The following is a 24863-nucleotide window of genomic DNA, read 5'->3' as shown; positions in this document are numbered from 1 at the left end:
GTTTATTAGTATATAGGGCAAGACTGATATATTATTTCTTTGTGTTTTAAACTCTCATTATTTCATTATACTTTCATTATTAAACACAGTCATGTTTATTTCAGAATTTTGATTTAATCTCTTATTGTTAACAAAATTTCTGATATACTGAGGTATAACTAAATGTTTATCAATTAGTCAAGGAACATAAATTAACAAAGTCTAAAGATATAGAGAGGTGTGTTAGCATTCAAAAACATACTTTAATTTAAAAATATACATTAAACCTAATTTGTGCAATATTAAAAAAAAATAACATTTTTATTTTCTGAATTTTATAGAATTCTGAAATGCGTAACTAAACGAGAGTGCGTAACGTCACGAGTGCGTAAAGATCCGAGAGGTTACTGTATTTATTTTTATACATTCTATTCGAATAAAAGTTTTTTATTTAGCAGTGGCGACTGACGAGCTTTTTTAAGTTTACTTTGCATAACATAACATTGAAGAATAGAACGTTTGTTACTACTCCTTTTATAAAGTAGATAACTCTGATCTGATCGCTTTTAAACAACAAAATTGATTGTGTAATGTACTTTATAAAAAAAAAGTGTTTCGTTATCATAACTACCAAAGCTAAAGTTACTCTAAAATTACATAACGTTTATTGTTAAAAAGGGCAAAGTAGATCCTTATGTTTTTTTCACAAAAAAATTATTTTTTCAGTAAAAAAATTAAAACAAAAACTGTTCAGTAATTTAAATAAAATCATAAAAAAGTAAATATGGTAGTATTTTTTTTGTTTATTTACAACTAGGTTAAAAAATATGTTTTGAATTAAGTTTACAAAACAAAACAAACATATTAAAGATTTTTACTCTTGAAGCAGACTAGTATATAAAACATATAGACCTCAAGTATTCAAGTTAAACAAAAACTTATTTATCATAAAATTAAATTTATCTTATAATTTTAGTTAGAAGTTAAGATTTACTTATATTTTAAAACATAACAAAAGTTAATAAAACCCATTTACATAAAATTTTACCAAATATCAGTCAACTGAAAAACTTTTTGGTTTCTGATTCCAAAAAGCTTAATTTCTTTTGTTTTAAACAAGTTAAAAAATAAAAAGTATCTCTTATTTTTATTTATTAAACATCAAATGCTTAAACTTTTAGCATGTGTTTAACGTTTTAATTTTGTTTTAAGTCTGGACTAATGACTTAATTAGTTATGTATTTCATGAAAGCACGAATATTTAAATATCCATGTTATGTTAACTCTTCAGTCTTCTTTGTTGCGAACTACCGTTTTTAGCATTTTTTAAACTGTAACCTTATTAGTTAAATTGGATAAGTATGTTTTAGTTTATTTAAAAAAAAATTGAGGTATGGAAAACAAAGTTTAAAACGTTACTAAAATTATTACTGTTAGTAATTACAAACCTTCTCTACAAAAAATTATTTTTTAAAACTTTTTTACCATTTAAATCTTGTTTATTAAACCCACTTAAAAAATTTTGGTTTTAACCAAAATTAAGTTATTTTATAAGTTGTGTTGCTTAATTTTGTTGTAAAACTTTAAATTTTCAGAAATAGGGTTGCAATAGTTTAAATAGTCTTATAATATTACCCATATCTTTCATGTTTTTTTTTCAGAATCATTTATTTAACGCTAAGATGAGAAATTTGAGTAGAACTTAGTGTGCGGAATTTTTTTTACACATTTAAAGTAAACTTGTTCTCTTTCTATGAGGTTGAGATCTTTAATTGTTTTCAAGCCATATTTATGTTTACCTAAAAAAAACTAAAAAAAATATTTTCACCGATTGCTTATTAAAGGTTTATAAGATCCTTACACTAATAACTTTATATTAGTTATAGATTTGAAAATTCTTTTAGCTGTTCTACTAATAATCTTATAACTTTTGTTAGTTGAAGTATTTTAGAAATTACTCTATTTTCGTAAGTTTAAAAATTTATTTAAGCCATATTTCAAAAAAAAATTAATCAATGTTATTTTAGGTCTGATTTATATGATTAATTACTTTTATTAAGTTTCCTGGAAAAGTATAATTTCTATTTAAACACCATTTACAACCTAAAATAATTTCAATTTTTAATTTGTTATTTTCATATTATTAGAATTCGCCAAATGATTCGAAGAGTAGTTGATATAAAAGGAATAACAAACGTTTTCGACCACTTGCATCAATGTTTATTGATAACAATTTTAATCTTCTTAATAGGTTTCAACAAGTGTGCTGTATAGTTTAGAATCGATGCTGATCGAAAAAGGAGAATCTTCGGGTTTAACTTACTAGTAGCTGAAAATGGAACGATAGCTCTTTTGAAAATACATACACTAATTTTCATTTTTTATTTTACATTTCATTAGGCTGTTTTTTCCTAACTTTCCAAAATTACGTCAGTATCAATTCAAACATTTCAAAAACTGCTTTATATCCTAACAAAAATACAATTTAACTTTGGTATACAACAAAACGGTTTTACTTTTCACTATAACAAGCTAATAAGTTTATTAATTAGACCTTATATACATGAAATTTTCAAGTAATTATGTTTTACTTGGCTAAAAAAAGTTAAATAAAAAAAATTAAAAAGTTTTGATATAAGACGTAATATTCAAATAGTTCTCAAAGTTCTTTTGCTGAAGTTTAGTTTAAGTAAAATAAAAACATTAAACATTTTTTACGTACTTAAACACTGAAAGTAAAAGTTAAGAAATATTTGTATATACCTTACTAAATGTTAATATTACAAAAATATTTTTGTTCTTTAATAAAATAAATATGTGAGTAAGATTGTATGAGTGCACTTTGTATGTAAGTTATTTAAACTTTTAAAAATAGCTTTAACAATAGTTTTCAAAAATATAATTGGTTTTTCGAGTCTTTTGCTAAGCAAATTTTACGGTAAAAAAGTCTTATAATAAATAAGAAAATTAGCTGTAAAAATTTAAAATCAATTTTGTTATAATTAAAGTTATAGTTACAATTAACAAACTAAATAAATGTTGAATATAGATAAAACTTTATGTCATTACAGTTAATAAATATTTACTTTGTTCTAGTAGTTTTTAATTTTGTTGTTTAATAACTCTATGGTGTCCATGACTATGATTTTGGGAAAAAAATATTATTTAGTAAAGAATAAACTAAAACATAAGTGTTCTTAGCCGATGTAAAATCATTTTATTACTACTAAGTCATCTTTTAATTGAATTGACTACTTACTTTAACTAAAAGTTAAAGAAATACTTGCTATACTTGTTTGTAAGTATTCTATAAAACATTATTATATTAAAAAACTATTTTGTGGTATAATAAATTAAAAAACCTGTGAGTAAGATTGATTTTGTTTAATCACGCACTTTAATTATTGAAATTTTAAAACAGCTTTAATAGGGTTTTCAAAAATCTAATTGGTTTTTAAAATCTTTTGCAAAGGTACTTTCAAACTTAAAAATTCCTCATATGTTTAAAAAACTAACTAAAAAACTGTTAATCAAGCTATAATTATAAATAATATGTATTAATCAGTATAGTTAAAATAAATTCTGAAATAAGATAAAATTTTTATACAATTACAGAGATTTAGTTATATAAACATATTAATAAATTTTCATTTTAGTAATTTTTTATTTTGTTGTTTAATAACTTTATGGCGTCCATGACTGTGATTTTGGAAAAAATATTAATGCCAAAATTGTTCAAGATATTAGCTTAAGTACAATTTATTTATTGTTTTCTACTACTACAAAGTCATCTTTTAATGATATTATACTGTTTAATTTTAAATGTTTCGTCTTATTACCAGTATAAATTTTTCATATAAAAATAGAATGAGTTAAAATATCTATATTTCAGTAGAAGTAATGGTGAAATAACACTAAAGCTATAATTTTTTAAAATTTATTTACAAAACACAAATTCACTAAAACTTAAAACGAACGATTTACCTATGAAAATAGAAAACATAAAAAATATATTCATGATTTTTAAACTCATTTGAAAGTAGTAAAGTTTTTCGAATTAAAAAAAGTACCACAAAACATTTTTTAAACATTTTTTTAAATTAAAAGTGGTACATATCTTTTAACTTTTTAAAACCTAAAAAAAGTTTTTCTTTTAACTTTAACACAAATCTTATAAGTGCTTTAAAATACCAATAGAAAATTCTTAATTGGTCGGTAGAAATAATGCTATGAAAAATTAGTTTCCTACCATAAAACAGCTTTATACAAGTTAGTATAAAATAAGCCGAAAAAAGGTAAATATAAAACAATTTTTAGATTAGAAAAAGAAGGATTTTTGTGTACGTAATGTATTCACTTTGAAAACTAAAACTATGAGAATAAGGCGTAGAAATATGAAAATACACACTCAGTCATATTACTTAACATTTAAAAAAACTTCAAAAGAAAAACTTTCTTCAATGGACCTAAAAAACTCTCAAGTTAAATGACAAATGAGCCTTCAAAAAATATTTAGAAACAAAAAAACGAGACGATCGAATATGAGAGAACCAGATTCGAGAGAACGTTATTGACCAATCACAACCACGGATACCAGGTCGGGTCCATCTTGCAAATGTTGTCGACGTTGTTGGAACTTTCGACGATCTGATCAATTTTGTTGTTTTCCATGGAGGCCACTTGCTTTATTTTGTTCGTGATGGCTTGCACCGCGTTCGTCACCAACTTTATTAGCTTCTCACTGTGAATAAATATTAGTTTGCTATTATCTAAGGTAGAAGACTTAAATTTCACCAAAAAAAACTTCCCTTACTAATTTTAGGTAACTTTCTGCTGCCAAAAGTGATTTTTTATTTGAAAAAAATAACATCTAGAGCTAAAATACTTTCAAGTACATTTAACAAATAAAAACAAATATTAGGTATCTGCTGTTAATCATTTATATTAACAAATGAATACAAAACAAACTTTTCAATATTAGGGATTTGTTGATTCGTGATATTATCATCTTTGTTTTTGAACCAAGAAATTAATTCGTCTCGCAACACAACTCTTAGTAAACTGTCCATCTATATATGATTTATTGAAAATAATTTTTTATAAATATGTTTTATACAAGAATAAGTACTTATTTTAACAAATTATACAAACAATCATTAAATTAATGAAAGTAAATATTGCGTAGTTTTTTCTTCAATATCTTAAGCCAGTAAATATATAGATAATATTATTCAACAATAGCATAAACTAAAAACATATACAAGATCTCATAATCGTCTAAAAATAGACATTGAAAAAAAAATATTATTATTAAAACTAACATGAAAATTAGGATGTGTGAAACACCTAGTAATTACAATCATTGAATCAGTTAATATTTTATAAATATAAAAATTAATATTTTATTATTAATAAAACTAACATGTAAATTGGGAAGTGTAAAACACCTAGGAATTACAATCATTGAAATAACTAATAGATAAGTTTAATAAAACTAAAATAGAAATTGGGAAGTAGATTAACACTAGTAAAACACCTAGCAAATTAATTTAATATAAAATATATATAAATACTCACATGAAAATTAGTATGTGTGAAACACTTTGCAGTGGCGATCATAAAACAATTAATACTTAATAAATAAAATTATTGTTAATTAGTTAAAATAAAACAAACATGGAAGTTAGGGTGTGTGAAGCACCTAGCAGTAGCAATCATGGCTGATTTGAACATGCATATTCCGGGTTGTATGAACTCGCAAATGTTCGGCGTCAATCTCAATTGCACCGCATCGTTCGATTTCAACTCTCCAGTCATATTGTCTATACTGAATCTGAAGATAAAAATTAAATTAATATTGTCTATACTGAATCTGTTTGAAGAATTAAATTAATATTGTCTATACTGAATCTGAAGAAAAAAAATTAAATTAATATTGTCTATACTGAACCTGTTTGAAGATTAAAATTAAAATTAATATTGTCTATACTGAATCTGGAGATAAAAACTAGATTAATATTGTCTATACTGAATCTGAAGATAAAAATTAAATTAATATTGTCTATACTGAATCTGTTTGAAGAATTAAATTAATATTGTCTATACTGAATCTGAAGAAAAAAAATTAAATTAATATTGTCTATACTGAACCTGTTTGAAGATTAAAATTAAAATTAATATTGTCTATACTGAATCTGGAGATAAAAACTAGATTAATATTGTCTATACTGAATCTGTTTGAAGAATTAAATTAATATTGTCTATACTAAATCTGAAGAAAAAAAATAGATTAATATTGTTTATACTGAATATATTTGAAGTTAAAACATAAAATTAATATTGTCTTTACTGAATCTGTTTGAAGTTAAAAATTAAAATTAATATTGTCTTTACTGAATCTGTTTGAAGGTAAAAATTAAAACTAATATTGTCTATACTGAATCTGTTTGAAGATAAAAATTAAAACTAATATTGTCTATACTGAATCTGTTTGAAGAATTAAATTAAAACTAATATTGTCTTTACTGAATCTGTTTGTTGTTAAAAATTAAAATTAATATTGTCTATACTGAATCTGTTTGAAGATAAAAATTAAAACTAATATTGTCTATACTGAATCTGTTTGAAGTTAAAAATTAAAACTAATATTGTCTATACTGAATCTGTTTGAAGATAAAAATTAAAACTAATATTGTCTTTACTGAATCTGTTTGTTGTTAAAAATTAAAATTAATATTGTCTATACTGAATCTGTTTGAAGATAAAAATTAAAACTAATATTGTCTATACTGAATCTGTTTGAAGTTAAAAATTAAAACTAATATTGTCTATACTGAATCTGTTTGAAGATAAAAATTAAAACTCATATTGTCTATACTGAATCTGTTTGAAGAATTAAATTAAAACTAATATTGTCTTTACTGAATCTGTTAGTTGTTAAAAATTAAAATTAATATTGTCTATACTGAATCTGTTTGAAGATAAAAATTAAAACTAATATTGTCTATACTGAATCTGTTTAAAGTTAAAAATTAAAACTAATATTGTCTATACTGAATCTGTTTGAAGTTAAAAATTAAAACTAATATTGTCTATACTGAATCTGTTTGAAGATAAAAATTAAAACTAACATTGTCTATACTAAATCTGTTTGAAGTTAAAATGTAAATTAAAATTAATATTGTCTATACTGAATCTGAAGATAAAAAATAAAATAAAATTAATATTTTCTATGCTGGATATGTTTAAAAAACAAAATGAAAAAAGTAATAAAAAATAAATGTTTATTACTGAACTTGTTTCCTAAATAATTCAAAAACATCTTGAAATAAAATCTTTATATATAATGCTTTACTAAAAACCTAATTAAACTTTTTTTACTGAGTCTCCAAACTTAAAATAGCATAAATTTACTGATCAAGTTTACAAAGGTTACATAAGATTTTTAATGTTTTGAAAATTCTTTTTTTATTCAGATTAAAACCTGTAATATGCAGAGTGCAGATGCCCGCTATCTTGCGAAATATGAAGCATCTCAGGCCTCAGTTGCGTGAAATGAAGGCAGAATTGTGCGAAATTGAGTAATGCTAGGTGTAACGTGAACGATTTTCTGAAAGTCCAGTAATCAGTCGCATCCACGAACGTTGACTGCGCCCAATGAATTAACATGTTTCGCGGGAGTCTGTTAATTTAATTGATATTTAAATTTTTACATTATTTATTATTTATTTAATTATTAATGTTGATTACCCCCTACAGATTAACATGTTTCGTGGGAGTCTGTTAATTTAATTGATATTTAAATTTTTACATTATTTAATATATTTTATTTAATTATTAATGTTGATTACCCCCTATAGATTAGCATGTTTTGTGGTAGTCTAGAAAAAACACTAATGATTTAGAACTTGAATAAGCTATTGGTAATGATGTTTTCTAATAACAATACTTCATTTTAGCTTCCGTATATTGATCGCTTTTCAAAATTGTTGTTTTACTATAATGGACATCACTATGTTAGATCTAAATTGTAACATCTCATGGTATACAAGTTACTTTTAGTAATGTCATTACTATTTAAAAAAATTATTACTGGAAAAACTACTTTTAACAATTTAATCTTTTGTAAATTTTAATATGCTATATAATACTTCTATACTTATCTTTTTTTTTGTTTGTATACTTGTGTATGCTTCACAATATTGTTATATTTATCATTATTTATTTAATAACTTATATATTTATATTTTTCGCTAACATTTACTTGTAAATATGTATGTGTTTCATAATATTTTTATATCTATAAACTTACTTGTTTTAATCTGTATATGTTACATGACATTTTCATACTTATTTGTATATCTGAATACGCTTCATAATATTTTTAAACTTATTTGTAAAACTAGATGTGTTTCATTATATTTTTATATTTTCAAAAATACTTGTATATTTGTATGTGTTTCATAATATTTTTATATTGATAAACTAACTTGTATATATGTATATGCTTCATAATGTTTCATAATATTTTCAAACAGACTTGTATAGTTGTATATGCTTCATAATATTTTTATACTGATAAACTAACTTGTATATTTGTATGTGTTTCATAATATTTTTAAACTAACTTGTATATTTGTATATGCTTCATAATATTTTTAAACTAAGTTGTATATTTGTATGTGTTTCATAATATTTTTAAACTAACTTGTATATTTGTATATGCTTCATAATGTTTCATAATATTTTTAAACTAACTTGTATATTTGTATGTGCTTCATAATACTTTTAAATTAACTTGTATATTTGTTTATGCTTCATAATGTTTCATAATATTTTTAAACTAACTTGTATATTTGTATGTGCTTCATAATATTTTTAAACTAACTTGTATATTTGTATGTGCTTCATAGTATTTTTAAACTAACTTGTATATTTGTATATGTTTCATAATACTTTTAAACTAACTTGTATACTTGTATGTGTTTCATAATATTTTTAAACTAACTTGTATATTTGTATATGCTTCATAATATTTTTAAACTAACTTTTATATTTGTATATGCTTCATAATATGTTTTTAAACTAACTTGTTTATCTGAATATGCTTCATAATATTTTTATATTTTAAACTAACTTGTATATTTGTATGTGCTTCATAATATTTTAAACTAACTTGTATATTTGTATATGTTTCATAATACTTAATAATTCAAACTAACTTGTATATTTGTATGTGTTTCATAATACTCTTATATTTTTCATCATTAATTTCCTCCCCTCTATCCTGTAGTTCTTGTAATCTTTCGTAATAATATTTCAATGGAGCGTCATACTCCCATTTGTTCCGTTTACATCTGAAAAAAAAGTTACTTCAAACTTAGCTAATATATATATCTATAAACATTTGTAAAATACTGATTAAGTTCGACAAACAAAACTTTATAAATAAATATATAAATCTTTAACATCAATAACAATCATAAAACTTGCTAAACAAATTATCAATTTATATTGTTTATCCTTATGTTTAAATGACTAGAAAAAAAAAACTTTGTTGAGCATCATTAATAAAATAAACCCATAAGATGTTCCTAGTTGCTAAAACTTGTTTAAATCTTACATATCGTTAAAATCCTTTATTGAATTGTATTTTATAAAGTTTACTAATTACACTTATATCTTATAATACAACTTATATCAATATTTAATTCATCTCTGCCAACTTAATAAAATTACAAAAACAAACATTAAACTTGAGATTGTTAATAAATAAACATTTTTAAGCGTTTATTTTAAAAGAAGTGAACTGATAATTTACTTTTTTATCAAGTAGGTTAGTTACTTGGATAAATCATAGTAAATAATATTATTTTTAAATGTGCAGGTAATACGGAGAAAATACATTTAATGTTGAAAATTGAGAAGGTAAAAAAAATATCAAAAACTAATAAGGTAATACATTATAAAGTTAATCTGGATGGTTAAGACAATCTGTTAAATATAGAATATTCTACTTGAAAATAAAAAACTACAAAAATATGCAAACAAAAAAACTTTAATGTAAAAGATTGTAGAATATTAGTTTAAGACTGAAAAACTATTTTTAAAATAAATAATAGGTAAATTGATATAATTATATGAACACAGTTGTGCCCTTAAAAATTAGATAATAAATCAAAATTAACAGTAAATACAATTAATATTTAACTAACTAATTAGATAATTCTATACTAGTTCATTACATTGTTATTTACTATATTATCATTATTACGTCACTAAGACAATGTGATACACCTACTTATTTTATATAAACTCGTTTAAACTTTAAAACAAACACCTAAACATGTTTCATTTAATCAAGGGAGTTTAATTATTAACTAAGTGTTTAAACTTGTACAAAAACAAAAGTTTTTTTCATGTTTATTTATGTAATCACAAAAAAAAAAACAAATAATTGTAACAGTACTGTAGTGACCATATAGTCAAACCTAGTTAATTAAACACATGTAATTTAACTCACATACTAATTGATGACTCATAATTGAACAGCTTTTATAACTTCAAGATTTATAATACGACGATACTTAAACAAAGTTAACATTATCAAGCATCCAACATAAAAATACTAACCATAGTTCCTTAATTTATTATAATTACAAATAAATACCTCATTTTATAAATATCCAGTAATGAAAGACTAGAAGTGTTATCTTGAACCATTCTCATTTGTGGACTGAAGGCAACAACTCTTTGTACAGTGAACAGTAACTGTCTTCTACCTGAAAAAAATTATATAAATATTAATAAAAATTTGTTAATAACTCTTTGCACAGTTAACAGTAATTGTCTTCTGCCTGTAATGATAATTATTATCAAGACATGTTAAAATAAACAAAATTGTAGTGATAAGAAATACTTTTCGCTTTTAAAATAAATTCAAAAATCAAAGCAAATGTGTTTTAGCTAAGTTGTAAAGTTAGTAAGGCAGATTAGTGAACACTTAAAAAAAAATCTTGAAAATTAATTATCACTAATTATAACTACTAAAAATAAATAATAATATTTACCAGTTTCTTTTCTTTTTTCAAGTGATGGATTAAATAGCCTTAACAATTGAAGAACTCTTTCTTCTCTTCTGGATTCGATAAGGCATGCGTCGTTCATTACCTGTGGAAAAACATTTATTTAAAATATACCAGGTATTTTTATTGCAATACAACAAATACCTTATAAGTTCACAAGTAGTTCAAATTCAACTTAAAATGATTTTTACTTCATAGTGCTTAATAGCACATAAAAAAATTGGTTAAAAATTATTTTTACTGAGAGTTTGGTTTGATAGTAACCTCATTTGGGATAATTTTACTATCTTAAAAAACTCATATTTTATATAAATCAAACTTACAAGATTAGGATATATTTTCCAGAATTTTAACTTAACTTACAAGATAAGGGTGTTTTTCCCAACTATATTAATCAAACAAATTAGTTTTGGGTATATTAAATAATATTTTATTTAAACTTACAAGATAAGGGTATATTTTTCCATTACTTCCCCTGATTTTCAGTCTTCTGGCTGCTGTATCGTGTTTTTGAACGACTTCTACTGTCGGCATAAATCTCGCTATTCTGTTTATTTTATCAATATTTACAATTCATGTAGTTGTATAAATGTACATTGTACATACATGTTTTTTATATGTTTATAGTGTAGCAGGAACCAATAACTTCTATGTTATAATTATTTACTCTGTGAAGAACTGTTATAATTACCATTAAACCTATTTTAGAATTCTAATCATTGGATTTAAATTTTGGAAGATATTTTTACCTTGTATAATATCTCTGCATCCTAATAGTTATATAATTCTAATTACTATGTTACGTTTTTACTTATATTAGTTTTTTTGATTATTCTTTTATTTGTTGAACTTACCTCGTATAGTATCCCTGCATTTTAGGAGTTAAGTATTCTTTTTATTTATTAGCCATTATTATAAACCTAGTATAATTCCCTGCATCTTAAGATTTGTATATTATTAACCTCGTATAATATCCCTGCATTTTAGGAGTAAGGTATTCTCCAGGAAGATCGACTTCAGCTGTGGTTGATGCGAACTTGGATAAAAATCTGCATTTCTCTTCAATCAGGAACGACTTCGGCATAACCTGTGAATAATATCTATTGTTACACATATCAAACTTTTTTATTTAATACACCGACTTCTAAAACTTACTAAACTGTTCAATCATAACTTTATAAGTAAATCAAAACATTTTTAGCTCAAGTTGAAATTACTTATTTTAGAGTAATCTTTACTGCGCATTAACAGAGGTGTGATATTTCAAAACATAAAAATAAGCACTGTATTTAAGCTCGTTTTGATGTAAACCTGGCCAATATACAAACATTTTCTATTTACAAATAAGTTATAATATATACAAACATGTGATATAACAAAATATTCAAATCACCTTAGTTTTAGCCTGCAGAACCCTGATCCATTTTTTCAACTTCAATATAACAGGTTGCAACTTGGTACTTCCGACCATGTTGAAATCGAAATCGGTGGTGAATTGTAGCTTCATGTGCTGGAATACCGGGTCGTGATTGGTTAATTGCAATCTCATGGCGAGAGATTCGCTTGCAGCAGACGATGATTGCTGGTGAGTTATGTTCTGTGCTGAATTTCCTTCAATTCCTGGAATAAATTAAGTTTTTAATTAAGTTACTCTTGGTTTTTGTTGCTCTGTTCACTGTTGCCTTCAACATGTAATAAATGTTTTTACTTTTATTAAATGTTTCTAATGTTGGTTGTGAATCATTTTCTGTATTCTATCGCCTTTTATACATACTTATAATATAAATTGTTGAAAACTCTCATAAAATAAACTTAATATTATTAAACTATGAAAAATAAAAACTTTTACTTTTAGCTAACTTGAACTTTTTAGGATAAAAATTAGTATTTATACTTGTTGTATAACAACTTACCAATACCAAACGTGGCAACAAGCTTTCTAATGAAATTTTGAACATGAGAAGTAATTACAGCTTCGGAAATATTATTCCTATTTTCAAATGCTATCGTGTAACATTTAGCTAGTGCTTGACACAATTGTCTCAATACCTGTTTTTAAGATAATAGTTTAACAGTATTATTTAATAAAAACAGTATTTTACCTGTCCAAACACAATACAAAGTCTTAAACTAAAATTTTTACTCTAACGAATATTGTTATAAGTCTAAATGTAAAACTTAATAAAACTATTCCTTTATAACCAAAATATGAAAACCCTTCTTCTACAACTTGAAATATTTATACTTCTTCATTTCAAAAAATGTAATTAATGATATTAGAGCTTTTATTCATTAATACCACAAAATACTATTTCTTTTTACTTCAAACTAAATATGAAAAAAAAATCACCTCTTCATTCCAACTTTCTCTAAACCAAACCATCTGATCAACAATTCCCTCCAAAGATGAAAGCAGTGTTGGGTGGGTGTCTCTCTGTAATTAAAATAATATTTGATAACATCAAAACACAAGCTAAATAGATGAAACATAGGGAAAAAAGCGTAAGTTCAAATCAAAATATAACAAGAAACTTTTAACTTGGATTGACTTCAAAAAGAGCCTTAAGCCAACAAAAATGTGCTAAAAAATTAAGTTTTGTTTTTTGCTACTTCAAATAAATATATCATGATAGAATACACAATACACACCTGCATATGCATGATTCTCGAACACCTCCACATTGACGGAGTTGCTCTTATGGGATTTCCCCCAGATTGTGACTGATTTGCTTGGGTGTTTCCCCCTTGTTGAGTAATTTGTTCCTTCTTCACTTCAGCATTGTCTCCTTCCCCTGATGCCTGTTTTTTATGTTTATTTTGTTTTATGTTTCTTTATTTTTATAACTTTCTTCTGGCCTTGAAAACTTTTTATGCATATCTATGCATATTAAGAGTTACTAACTTTTAGTCTAAAGCTAATCTTCAGTCTTTAATTTAAAACCCTAGGCGTTTAGTAAAACTAAATTGTAAGAATTAAACTTGTCTCCGTTTAATAAATCTTAATAAATTTAATAAGTGTAAAAAACTAACACTACTGCCAGAATGAGATGAGTTATGCTAATATATTTTACACTACATATATTATTATTTATTGAAACTAACACTGCTTCCTGAGTGACTTGAGTTATGCTTGTACCTTTCCCTCTGTTCGATCTTCAGCGTGAGGTACATTGTTCTGATGGGGAAGTACACCGCTTGGGGGTGCACCCTGGCAACTTGCGACAGTAGCTGCAACAATTTGGCGCCCGACGCGCACACCAGGTACGTCAGAAGCTGCGGGATCCAAGTGAGCCACTGGATCGGTGGAATTCCTATGTTGTACTGTGGAGAAAAAATTATTTATTATTTTGTTACTTAACTTGTTTTTATCAATTTATTAGCCATTAATTTTATTTATTGTACTTGAGAAAAAAAGTTTTTATTTATGTAGTAATTTATTTATTGAACATCATTACTTTGATAGTAATTTCAGTTTTAAAACTATACTTAACTTCAACATAAGTAGAACACACATGTATAATGAAATTATTTTTTGTCAACTTAAAAACAAATCATTAACTCACTGACATGAATAATGATTGTTATTGTTTTTATTCTAACAATTCAATACACAAACATCTCCAACCTTGTCAACGGTTTCGGCCAATCCGAGCGTGGCATCGTCGTAACTAAGCAACCAGATGACCTTGGCGAGGAACTTCCTCGTTTTTATTTCGCTCTGGTGCCTGCAAGCGGCCATGAACGAGGCTATGGCGGAGCAACCGGCCTGCTCGATGTTGGCAGTCTGCTGCCCACTAGTGGAGCGGTTCTGTGATTTGGGAAGTTTTTGAATACAGAAAGAAACAAAAAAAAAAGTTAGTGCTCAAATGCTGTAACGAAAACTATTAATAATATACTTTTGAAACCTAGCAAAAGTTAGTCAAATTTCTCTAGGTATTTTTTAGTATAAAACATAATTTTAAACTAATTCCCAAAAAAATTGTTCTAGTAATGAACCCTTCTGAGACCAATGATGATAAAAAAAGATTATATAGTTCAAAAATAACATTAAAGAATACTTATTTAATACATGTTATAAGTTAATCTACCGCTCAATAAAAATGTTAATCTACCGCTCAATAAAAATGTTAATCTACCGCTCAATAAAAATGTTAATCTACCGCTCAATAAAAATGTTAATCTACCGCTCAATAAAAATGTTAATCTACCGCTCAATAAAAATGTTAATCTACCGCTCAATAAAAATGTTAATCTACCGCTCAATAAAAATGTTAATCTACCGCTCAATAAAAATGCTCAATAATAAAATATTAAATTATAAAAACTGACATCAAGAAAACTTGTTCGAGGAACGACCCACACTAAGAATAACACTCAATATAATAAAAAATTAATTAAAACTAACATTCAAGAAAACTTGTTCGAGGAACGACCCCCACTGCGCCCAAGCCCTCAGTTTCGTGTCGTCGAGCTGGACCGAGGCGCTGAACGATTTCTGGGCGTCGTCGGAGTTTCCGCACTTTGCGAAGAAGAACCCCTTCAGCCCGTAGAACTCCGCCGTCAACTCGGAGGTGAAGTAGTTGAGGTTGGTTGATTCGAGGACGTCTATGCCCTGCAACAAATAGAAATACGGATCCTGTGACGTAATAATGACGGCAATAAATTGTAAAAATGTGCTTCCTGCGACGAGTGAAAAATGTTTCATGAAACAAGTGTGACTGATAAGTATTATACATAAACACTAGACTAAAGAGTAATTCATTAAGTTGGTTGCTTTTAACAAGAGCTAGGAAAAATATTAAAAAAATCTAAACACATAAAACCTTAAATACTTGTGAATTTACAGTATCCCTGAAATAGTAGTGAGTAGATTTTATCATACAAAACATACCTTGTTAAGTTAATTGACTACCATTTTTATTCAGGGCAAGTAAAAAGAACACAATAATTAAATATTTATGTTATACTACCTGCTGTATACCAGTTTTATCCAACGCGGGTACCATCTGCAGGTAACATTTAACTTGTTGCTTGATTTTCTGAAAACAATCGACTATCGGAACGCTTGATATCGCGTGAATCCTCGATAAGGAGTCCAGTGCGCTGTTTGAAATATAATGTTGGTAAAATGATTACAGCTAATGATAGGGTTGCCACTCGTTTTTTCAAAAAAATTTCACGGTTATTTAAATTTAGTGATACTGATTCAAAATTCCAGGTAAAGTGGCAACCCTGTAATGATAACCGTCCAAGGATTTTCGACATACTCAAAACAAGTAAACTTATATATTGAAGTAAGTCTATACCTTAAAAATCAATAACAGTTTACAATGCTTTATTTTAATAGTTGAAAATTTTAGCAGGTTTTGAAGCGTATAAAAGGGTTAATACCAAAACAAGGTTTATTTGTGTGATAGTTAGATTATTTCAAATCCACAAAATATTAATTACCTGTTAATCAATCCATGTTTTCTAGCTACCTTTCCATAATTGATGATAGCAGAAGCACTGGCATGTACTCCCAACATGGCAACCGAATCATTCGTGTTTTGTGGCTGGTTTTGCGTGTATACTTGTACTATTTCCTGTGCATTGAAGATAATTATTTTAATATTTTATTCGTGTTTTGTGGCTGGTTTTGCGTGTATACTTGTACTATTTCCTGTGCATTGAAGATAATTATTTTAATATTTTATTCGTGTTTTGTGGTTGGTTTTGAGTGTACACTTGCACTATTTCCTGTGAATAGAAAGTAATTAAATTAAATACACCTGCTCTGCTTAATGTGTAACAAAATTTTGGTTATAAATTTGTACTGTTTTTTATGAGAAAAAATCTTAGACAAATTATTTCATATAGTCAAAATTTTACGTTGAACAAACCGTTTGAATAATAGTTATATAGAAAACAAATTGGTAACACTTATAAATCCTTCTGTCTAAACTTGGCTTAGCAAAATTCAGAAACTTTTTATGCCTTGGACTTAAATTAAAAATAGTTAAGCAATATCAATGACCTCATACTCATTACCAGTTATGTATAAAACTTCAAACTTGAACTATACAAGCTTACTTTGTAAATAAAGCTGATAAAAGTTATTTTTTACTTTAAATTAAAAAATCCCCTGACCTGATAATGACAGTGTCTCCAAGTGAAGACATCACTCTAGTGACTGAGATAACTAATGACAAATTTACTGATGACAATTTTACTAACCTGCTAATGACAATTTTACTAACATGATAATGACAATTTAACTAACCTGATAATAACAATTTAACTAACCTGATAATGACAATTTTACTAACATGATAATGACAATTTAACTAACCTGATAATAACAATTTAACTAACCTGATAATGACAATTTTACTAACCTGATAATGACAATTTTACTAACCTGATAATGACAATTTAACAAACCTGATAATGACAATGTCTCCAACTGAAGACATCTGACCAGTGACTGAGGTCGTCAGACGACATTGGAATCCGGTTCCTCCAAGTTTTGACTATCGCCTTCATGTCGTGCAAGGACTGCGTCTTTCCCACTTGCGAGGATTGCAATGACATGTGCAGCTGCAAGCATTATTACGTCATAAACTTAACGTCATCAGTTAAATAAAGATACACTGGGTTTTGTTTAGGCTGAAAGTTTACACAGCCAAATATATATTTCTTTTATTTCACAAATATAATTTCAAGTAAAAAAAACCAGCCAATCTAACTATTCGTCCTAGTGCTTAATGTTATACATATTAATATAATTAAGTCAATACTTTATAACATACCAGATGTGCTTCTTGAAGTTCGTTAATCTGTTGAGCAGCTTGCAGCAGAGGCGTGTGTACGTGAGACACAATGCGGGGCATGCAGTTCCATTGTTTGATTGCCTGAATAAAATATTAAATATAAAATAAATAAATACACCTATGCCTGGAATATACGATGTACTTAAAAATTATATTTCTTTTATTAAGCTGATGTGTGCACTTAAAATAAATCTGCGCATTGTAACTTTTTTCTCACCTGATTGATAGCGGCGTCGACTTGTCTTCCCACGAGGTTCAAATGTTGCTCTTCGGGGTGGCAGATCATCAGAAATCCTTTGTACATCTCCAATTTCCACTTGTCTGCGTGCGGGAACGATCCTTCCACTTGCGTGATCGCGTCTGTAAGAAATAGGGCTTATTTATTCAATGCTATCAAACTTTTAAGTTTTTATATTTATCTGAATGTGGGAACAACCCTTCCGCTTGTGTGATCGCGTCTGTGTGCTTTATTTAATTGTTTGTTAGCGGGGGAAGGGGTATTTAACGGTGTGCAGGGTCGCCAAATGTTTTTGGAAAAGTTTCTCCAGGTTTTAAAAATTTCTTCCAGGTTTTTAAATTTTTAGGTCTTTACATTTTTAGGTCTATTTTTAATTTAAAGTTAAGTTTAAGGTAAAAAACTGTGGTTTTCATGTTTCCATTTTTTTTGGCAACCCTGAGTATGCCTTATGTCGATTGATCAGCTCAAATAAGATTTTACATTTGAATAAGCTAAATTTTATAAAATGCTGTATAACTGTTGTAATGAAACTAACATTTCATTTTAGTATTTTAAAGCTTGTGAATAAATATGGAATTTTTTGTAACAATAAAAGCTTTTCCAAAACATTTTTCATTATTTTCAAAACAAGCTTTTCCAAAACAATTTTTATAACTCTTAAAACAATTTTCTAAAACAATAAACAATATTGTTTACTTAAAGGAGTTACATTTATTTCAGTGCTTATAAAACGGAATTTTACTTGCAGTAGCAGTTTCGGCAGAGCATTCGGCAAGTGTGCTTTAAGTTAAAACGTATTTTAAACACGTTAGATTTAAGAACTAATATTTTCATGTATGTTTTACTTTAGTTCTCGTATAGAGTGATGTTATTGTATCTTTGTGTTGTTTAGTTTATGTAAATAAAATATAAGTGTTGTTTTGATTGTTGTACTAATCTACTATAATAATCCTATTACCCCCTTTAATAAAATCTGTAACGAGACACTGTGTTTCATAGGTTTCAAACTAAAATTTAAAACTATTGGTTCTAGAAAGTTACTTTATTTTGTTCTCGAGTTTGCACTCATAAAAGCTTGTAAAGTTAATGTTCAACTAAAAAAGGTGTTATGTTACACGATGTTATTACCTTTTAAATACGTTTATATTTTAATTAACCTTTCATAGACTTCCAATCAGGCATTTGTATTTTCCAAGCGCAATCAATCATTAAGTAGGGATCTTGACTGCCGCTACTACTAGCGAATGTGTGCAGTTTTTCCCACTAAAAATAAAAAAATATATTATATACAAATGAATAAATTAAATTTACTTCAGGCTATGATAGAACAATACAATTTAAATGAAGCATTAAATTTTAGCTTTATTTTGAACTTGCTTAAGTTTTTATTGCACATCTTATAAAATTTCAATAAATTTAGTAATAAACAATACGAGCAAAAGTATGCAGTTTTTACTTCTACAAATTATAAATTAAATAGCTATTAATTGCAAATTTTTCTAAATGAAAATCAAGTTTTACGTTCATTCTTAACAGTTTTAAAAATCTTATAACAGATATATTATTTATCAAACTCTTTAAGCAATTTAGTCTATTTTATATAATGCAACGAATAAAAATTTAAAAACTTCAAATAACCTGATTTAGTTCCTTGGTGCACCTTATCCAATGCTCCTGCCAAACTTTAATTTCAGGAAGATGTTTGGATTCAACGTTTTGATCCTGACATCTTTCTTTTCCACGTAATATTAGATCCATGTATACCTGATAATATTAATATAAGCTATTTAATTATTTCTCCTCAATGTCAGATACATGTATATCTGAAATATTTTTATTTACATTATATATTTGTTATATTATAAGACCCATGTAAACGTAGTTAAATATTCATCTCATTATTTAGTCTCAACAATAGATTCATGTAGACTTGATCATATTATTTATATTGTACATTTTAAATAAGATCCACGCGTAACTAGTTATACGAAAATGCATATTATTTTAATTATACATTTCAAGTACAAACCTCTTGAGCTTGTTTGAAGAAGCCCTGCTGTTCGTAAGTTATCGCTTTCTTCGTATCCGGGAATAAACACCTGTTGAAACATTAATATAATATAATAATATATTCATTATTATACACTAAATAAAGTTATTAAAATCATTTATTAAATATTTTAATGCTGTTCGTATGTGATCGCTTTCTTCGTATCCGGGAACAAACAACTGTCGAAATTGTTTTTTATATTAAATTATAATAAAATATATATTGTTTTGTATATTTGATGCATTTATGTACTTTTGTTTTTAACTGTTCGTAAATCATAGCGTTATCCGAGAAGAAAAAACTGCAGGATATTTTTTTACATATGTTTACCTAAACCTAAATACTACAACAATAATTAGACTATTTATTTTTTATACATGTAAACCAAATAAACAAACCGATCTATCCACAACCCAGCCCACATATCTCCTTCTTTTAGTTTTTCGTACATTATCGAAAGTGAGTCCATTATTTGTTGCAATGGTGTGTATCTGTTATCATTATAATATGTTGTATGTTACACTACTTGATTTTTGTTATTTATAAATGTTGTATATCTGCAGTGTGAAAAAAAATCTTATGCATTAAATTTATGTTTTTTATCTAAAATAAATAATGTGCACTTTTAGCTTAATACGATGCTATTAAATTTAATTTATTTTCCTTAACTTACTAATTATCTAATTTAATTTTTTCTATTTTAATTATTTTAATTTACGATGATAGTGTGTAAATTTATTAGAATACACTACTGTATCACATAAACATTTTTGTCACCTGTAATAAAGGTCGTCAACTTCAGGTTGAGGTTTCTTTTTTTCAATTTCGTACATTTTTTCCAATTTCAATGTACAACTAAACCACAGGTTTCTTTCACTGTGCATTTATTAAAATAATATGAAACTAGTTAGCCACAAAATTCTTCCTAGTTTTATTTAGTAACAAAATTTAGTGATAATACAAAAAAAAACATAGTTTTTGAACCATAACCTTATACTTAAATAAATATCGAAAGAAAAAATAACTTGTAAAATTTAAAAACTTACGTTCCGAGGAACTGAAGTATTTGGGGTTTCATCTCAATGCTCGGTGTGCATTTATTGAAACTCTCAACAAAAGTGTGCGCGCACGACGGGTGAACGTTTCTCTGCACACTGTGTTGCTGTGACACTAAAAAATAATATATATGTAAGTATTTGTTTTGCATTTATTAAACTTTTGAGAAAAATTTCAAGAAAAAATAATGGACTAAAATGTCATGAGATTTTTGTTAGCAAATTGTACGTTTTGATAAAACTAAATGCAATAAATTTAATCCTTAATAACAATTAGGTATCACTTATATAGTTTGTCAATATTGGTTGCAGTGCAACTTATATCTGCAAAAATACCTTGGGGTTTTTAATAATTTAAGGAGTAATACAAATTAGCAAAATGTAGGTCTTTTCAACATTAAAAAAACATGTCCTTGTTATGAATAATAAGATTATTATATCACAAACAATGTTTGTGATTACAAATCGAAAGTATTGAAATTAGTTGAGGGATTGCATACTTTAATTGCGCCAAATTTCAATGTACTATATATTCTTATCAATGTAACATACAATTTGTTGGTTTTTGGTCGCAAACCATACAAGCGAGTGCGCAAAAGTAAGCTTGCTCGCCTCAGAGAACTATAAAAATAAGAGTTAAAAAGTCAAAAAATAATTAAAGATGGTTCGCTTTATTTGTTTTTTTAACATACTAAAACAGATGTTTTTCAGGTATTGAACAACTACTATTTTAGTACAGCATAAAACTTCATAGCTATAAATGAACATGGTACACGTTTCAAATTTTATATGTTTTTGTTATTATTATGAGTATCATATTTTTGTTAAGCTCATATTTACGAATGATCACATATCAAAATACAACCTATTATTTATATTATACCTACGTACTTTTAAAAATATACTTATGTATGACAACTTATTATGATATAAATTTGTTGATTAAGTTTATAATTGCAACATTTTTTTTACTTTATACACACCTATAAAAGCACACATTTAAAAAAAAACAACTATTTAATTTCTTATACATACCTATAAAAGCACATAATTCTTTCTTCAAAGTGAGTTGTTGTGGTCTTGTGAAAGTTTTCCACATTTTTGGGAATATGTTGCACCATATCTATATAAAAAATAATATTATTATTGCCATAATTCGAATAAAAAAAAATAATAAAATAAACTATATCTGAGATGAATATTTTAATATCTATTTATTTAAAAAATAAAACTTAGTTTGAACAATTATTCATAAAATTTTAAAATTCATTAGTAGTAAAATTTAACATTTTAATTTTTAAAAGTCTTTTATTAGAGTTTAAATGTTAAAACAAGCATTAACCTTATGAGCGAGATCTGTATCTGAGTGGCAAAGTTGTGTGATTGAATAAACAAATTTATCCATGGAGTTCTCAGATTGTTCCTTCAAAAACCTTTTGTGTCTGTTAAATTTCAATTTAATTTATAAAAACACAAAACAAATTTTCATTCAATGAGTAAAAAAAAAAAAGCAATAGCATTTAATCTTTCTACAACTATACACATAACTAACTTTTAAATTTAGAGAGTAATATTAGGCTCTATCTTTATATTATTCATATATATAACTTTATAGTTACGTATTTAGTAAGTTTTATGAAATTAATGCAATCTTTTCACTAACTTATTAATTAAAACATCCACATGTAATGGTTCGCAAGATATTTTAACACATTCTTTCTGGTCTTCAGTACAATTAACCGGTTTATTTGAAGTTTTCTTTGGATCATGGTGTAAATTCAAATTCCATTCATTGCACAGTTTTGTTTGTTCTTCAATGTCCTGTATGTTTGTATTATACTTAGTTTATTAGCATTACTATGAGTCACATAGTATTTTAAATTAATAATGTTGGTCTTTTTATTAGAAAAACAAAATTTTCTATTGCTAGACACCTATTTAAGTCTTGAAACTTAGTTTTTTTAATTTATCATGTACAAGTTTTGTTTTATTTAAAGTTGTTTGAGTCAAAAGTTGCATATTTAAATGTGTAAATATTTTCCTCTGTTTTATTCCTAAAATCAGTTTATGAAACAGATTACAAACTTGATTGATTTAATTTAAAAATCAAAACTTATCAAACAAAATTAACCTTATCAACAAAAGTATTTTAATTGTCTATAGATCACGTTATCAAAACAAATTCTATATAAATCATTCATACCTTATCAATAAATGTGTTCTCATTATCATCTACATTCATCGGCTCCATTTTGCTCGATTTAAATTGTTCATATTCTTGTTTGTGTTTGTTACTTGCGTTTTTAACAACCTGATATAAATTAATTTAAATAAAAGATTGGATTTAAATTGTTCATATAATTGTTTGTGGTTGTTACTTGCGTTTTTAACAACCTGATAAGAATTATATTACTAAACTTTATAAAGTAATAAATAATTGTTGAAAAATTAAATGAATCACATCTTAACCACCTTAATCCGTTAAAATATAAACAGCTTGTGAAAATTAATAAATGTCAAGTATATAACTGAATAAAATTATCTTACCTGTGTTATTGATGGTAGGAGATGGCCTTTTCCTTGACCAATTATTACCTCATCAGAAGAACATACGTGCAACATAAACTGTTGAAAAATTAATAGATATTATTAATAGATACTAAAATAAATGAAGCATGGGGTGTTAAAAAACAAATAAATACAACTAATATTATTATGATCTAGTCAAATAAAATCTTAGCATAAATTGCAGAAAACGTAAGTATATTTTGTACAATGTATATCTAATATTATAAAACAAGTAGTTGAAAAATTTAAATGGCATAAAATAAACCTTCAAAAAAATTAAAAAAGTTTAACAGTTAACAAATAAATACCAAAATAAAAAGTACAAAAATACCTGTATAACTTGTTTTATCCAGTAGTGTTCGTTCATACCTTCCCAATTTTGAAAGCAGGTTACATACACCAATCTTTCGTACAAGCACCTGTGGAGAAGATAATTAAATTATAAGAACTTGAATTAATTATTAACTTTTATTTATCTACAAATAACTCAACGAAATTATTCAGCAAAAGTCTGCAGAGCAGAAGCCTGGACTTTCGTGTGCCGTGAGACAAGCTCAAGTTTAACATAAGGTTTGACCATACCAATTTAATCATCGGACCGCAAGCCTTTAGTAGACTTTTGAGGTTTTTCGGTAGCAATTGGCTGATGAAGAACAAAACTTGGGTCTCACTCTACTAAAGGCTTGTGGTCTGATGATCGAGTTGGTATGATCAAACTTTATATCTACAAACAACTGTGAAAAATAACTTATTGTTTATATATTTGTTATGAATTATAGTATTACAAAACACAATACAAGTATTTAAAAACAAGTAATAAATGTAATATAACTATCAAACCTATGTATGAAAATATATATAATAATCACCTTAATATAACGAAATATTATTATACAACCTTGGCTGAGACTGATTGAATACTTCAAATATTGTCCCTCAGTTTATTCAAATTTAACATAGTTATAAAATAAATATTGTTGTCAAACCTAGGTTAATACTGATTGAAAACTTTGAAATATTTGTCTCTCATTTTATAAACACATAGTTATAATTATAAATAACCTTGGTTGGGACTGA

The 24863-nt window shown here is 26.1% G+C and overlaps 1 protein-coding gene across 1 annotated transcript in view; it reads right to left on the bottom strand.

Moving 5' to 3' along the window:
- Positions 1-4109: 4109 nt before the first annotated feature.
- Positions 4110-24863, bottom strand: part of LOC145840252 (transformation/transcription domain-associated protein-like) — a 76505-nt gene continuing 55751 nt past the window's right edge. The window contains exons 52-85 of the mRNA XM_082947443.1: positions 24118-24205; positions 23766-23843; positions 23422-23529; positions 22882-23039; positions 22561-22660; positions 22254-22341; positions 21210-21333; positions 20941-21039; positions 20562-20654; positions 20143-20212; positions 19752-19877; positions 19271-19376; positions 18093-18235; positions 17855-17956; positions 17487-17642; positions 16515-16648; positions 16034-16166; positions 15469-15675; positions 14689-14871; positions 14183-14384; positions 14043-14061; positions 13713-13893; positions 13414-13497; positions 12977-13112; positions 12457-12683; positions 12026-12150; positions 11508-11610; positions 11049-11148; positions 10649-10760; positions 9201-9335; positions 7463-7660; positions 5656-5812; positions 4948-5048; positions 4110-4720 (exon numbers count right to left, since the gene is read on the bottom strand). Coding sequence (XP_082803569.1) covers positions 4558-4720; positions 4948-5048; positions 5656-5812; positions 7463-7660; positions 9201-9335; positions 10649-10760; positions 11049-11148; positions 11508-11610; positions 12026-12150; positions 12457-12683; positions 12977-13112; positions 13414-13497; positions 13713-13893; positions 14043-14061; positions 14183-14384; positions 14689-14871; positions 15469-15675; positions 16034-16166; positions 16515-16648; positions 17487-17642; positions 17855-17956; positions 18093-18235; positions 19271-19376; positions 19752-19877; positions 20143-20212; positions 20562-20654; positions 20941-21039; positions 21210-21333; positions 22254-22341; positions 22561-22660; positions 22882-23039; positions 23422-23529; positions 23766-23843; positions 24118-24205 — 4339 coding nt within the window. The 3' untranslated portion in view covers positions 4110-4557. The remainder of the gene's footprint in view (positions 4721-4947; positions 5049-5655; positions 5813-7462; positions 7661-9200; positions 9336-10648; positions 10761-11048; positions 11149-11507; positions 11611-12025; positions 12151-12456; positions 12684-12976; positions 13113-13413; positions 13498-13712; positions 13894-14042; positions 14062-14182; positions 14385-14688; positions 14872-15468; positions 15676-16033; positions 16167-16514; positions 16649-17486; positions 17643-17854; positions 17957-18092; positions 18236-19270; positions 19377-19751; positions 19878-20142; positions 20213-20561; positions 20655-20940; positions 21040-21209; positions 21334-22253; positions 22342-22560; positions 22661-22881; positions 23040-23421; positions 23530-23765; positions 23844-24117; positions 24206-24863) is intronic.

Source organism: Thalia democratica, chromosome 7, assembly GCF_965202585.1.
Source record: "Thalia democratica chromosome 7, ktThaDemo2.hap1.1, whole genome shotgun sequence".
Classification (NCBI taxonomy): Eukaryota; Metazoa; Chordata; class Thaliacea; order Salpida; family Salpidae; genus Thalia; species Thalia democratica.
Note: the sequence above shows the minus strand (reverse complement) of the source record. Positions and strands in the feature narration are given on the sequence as shown.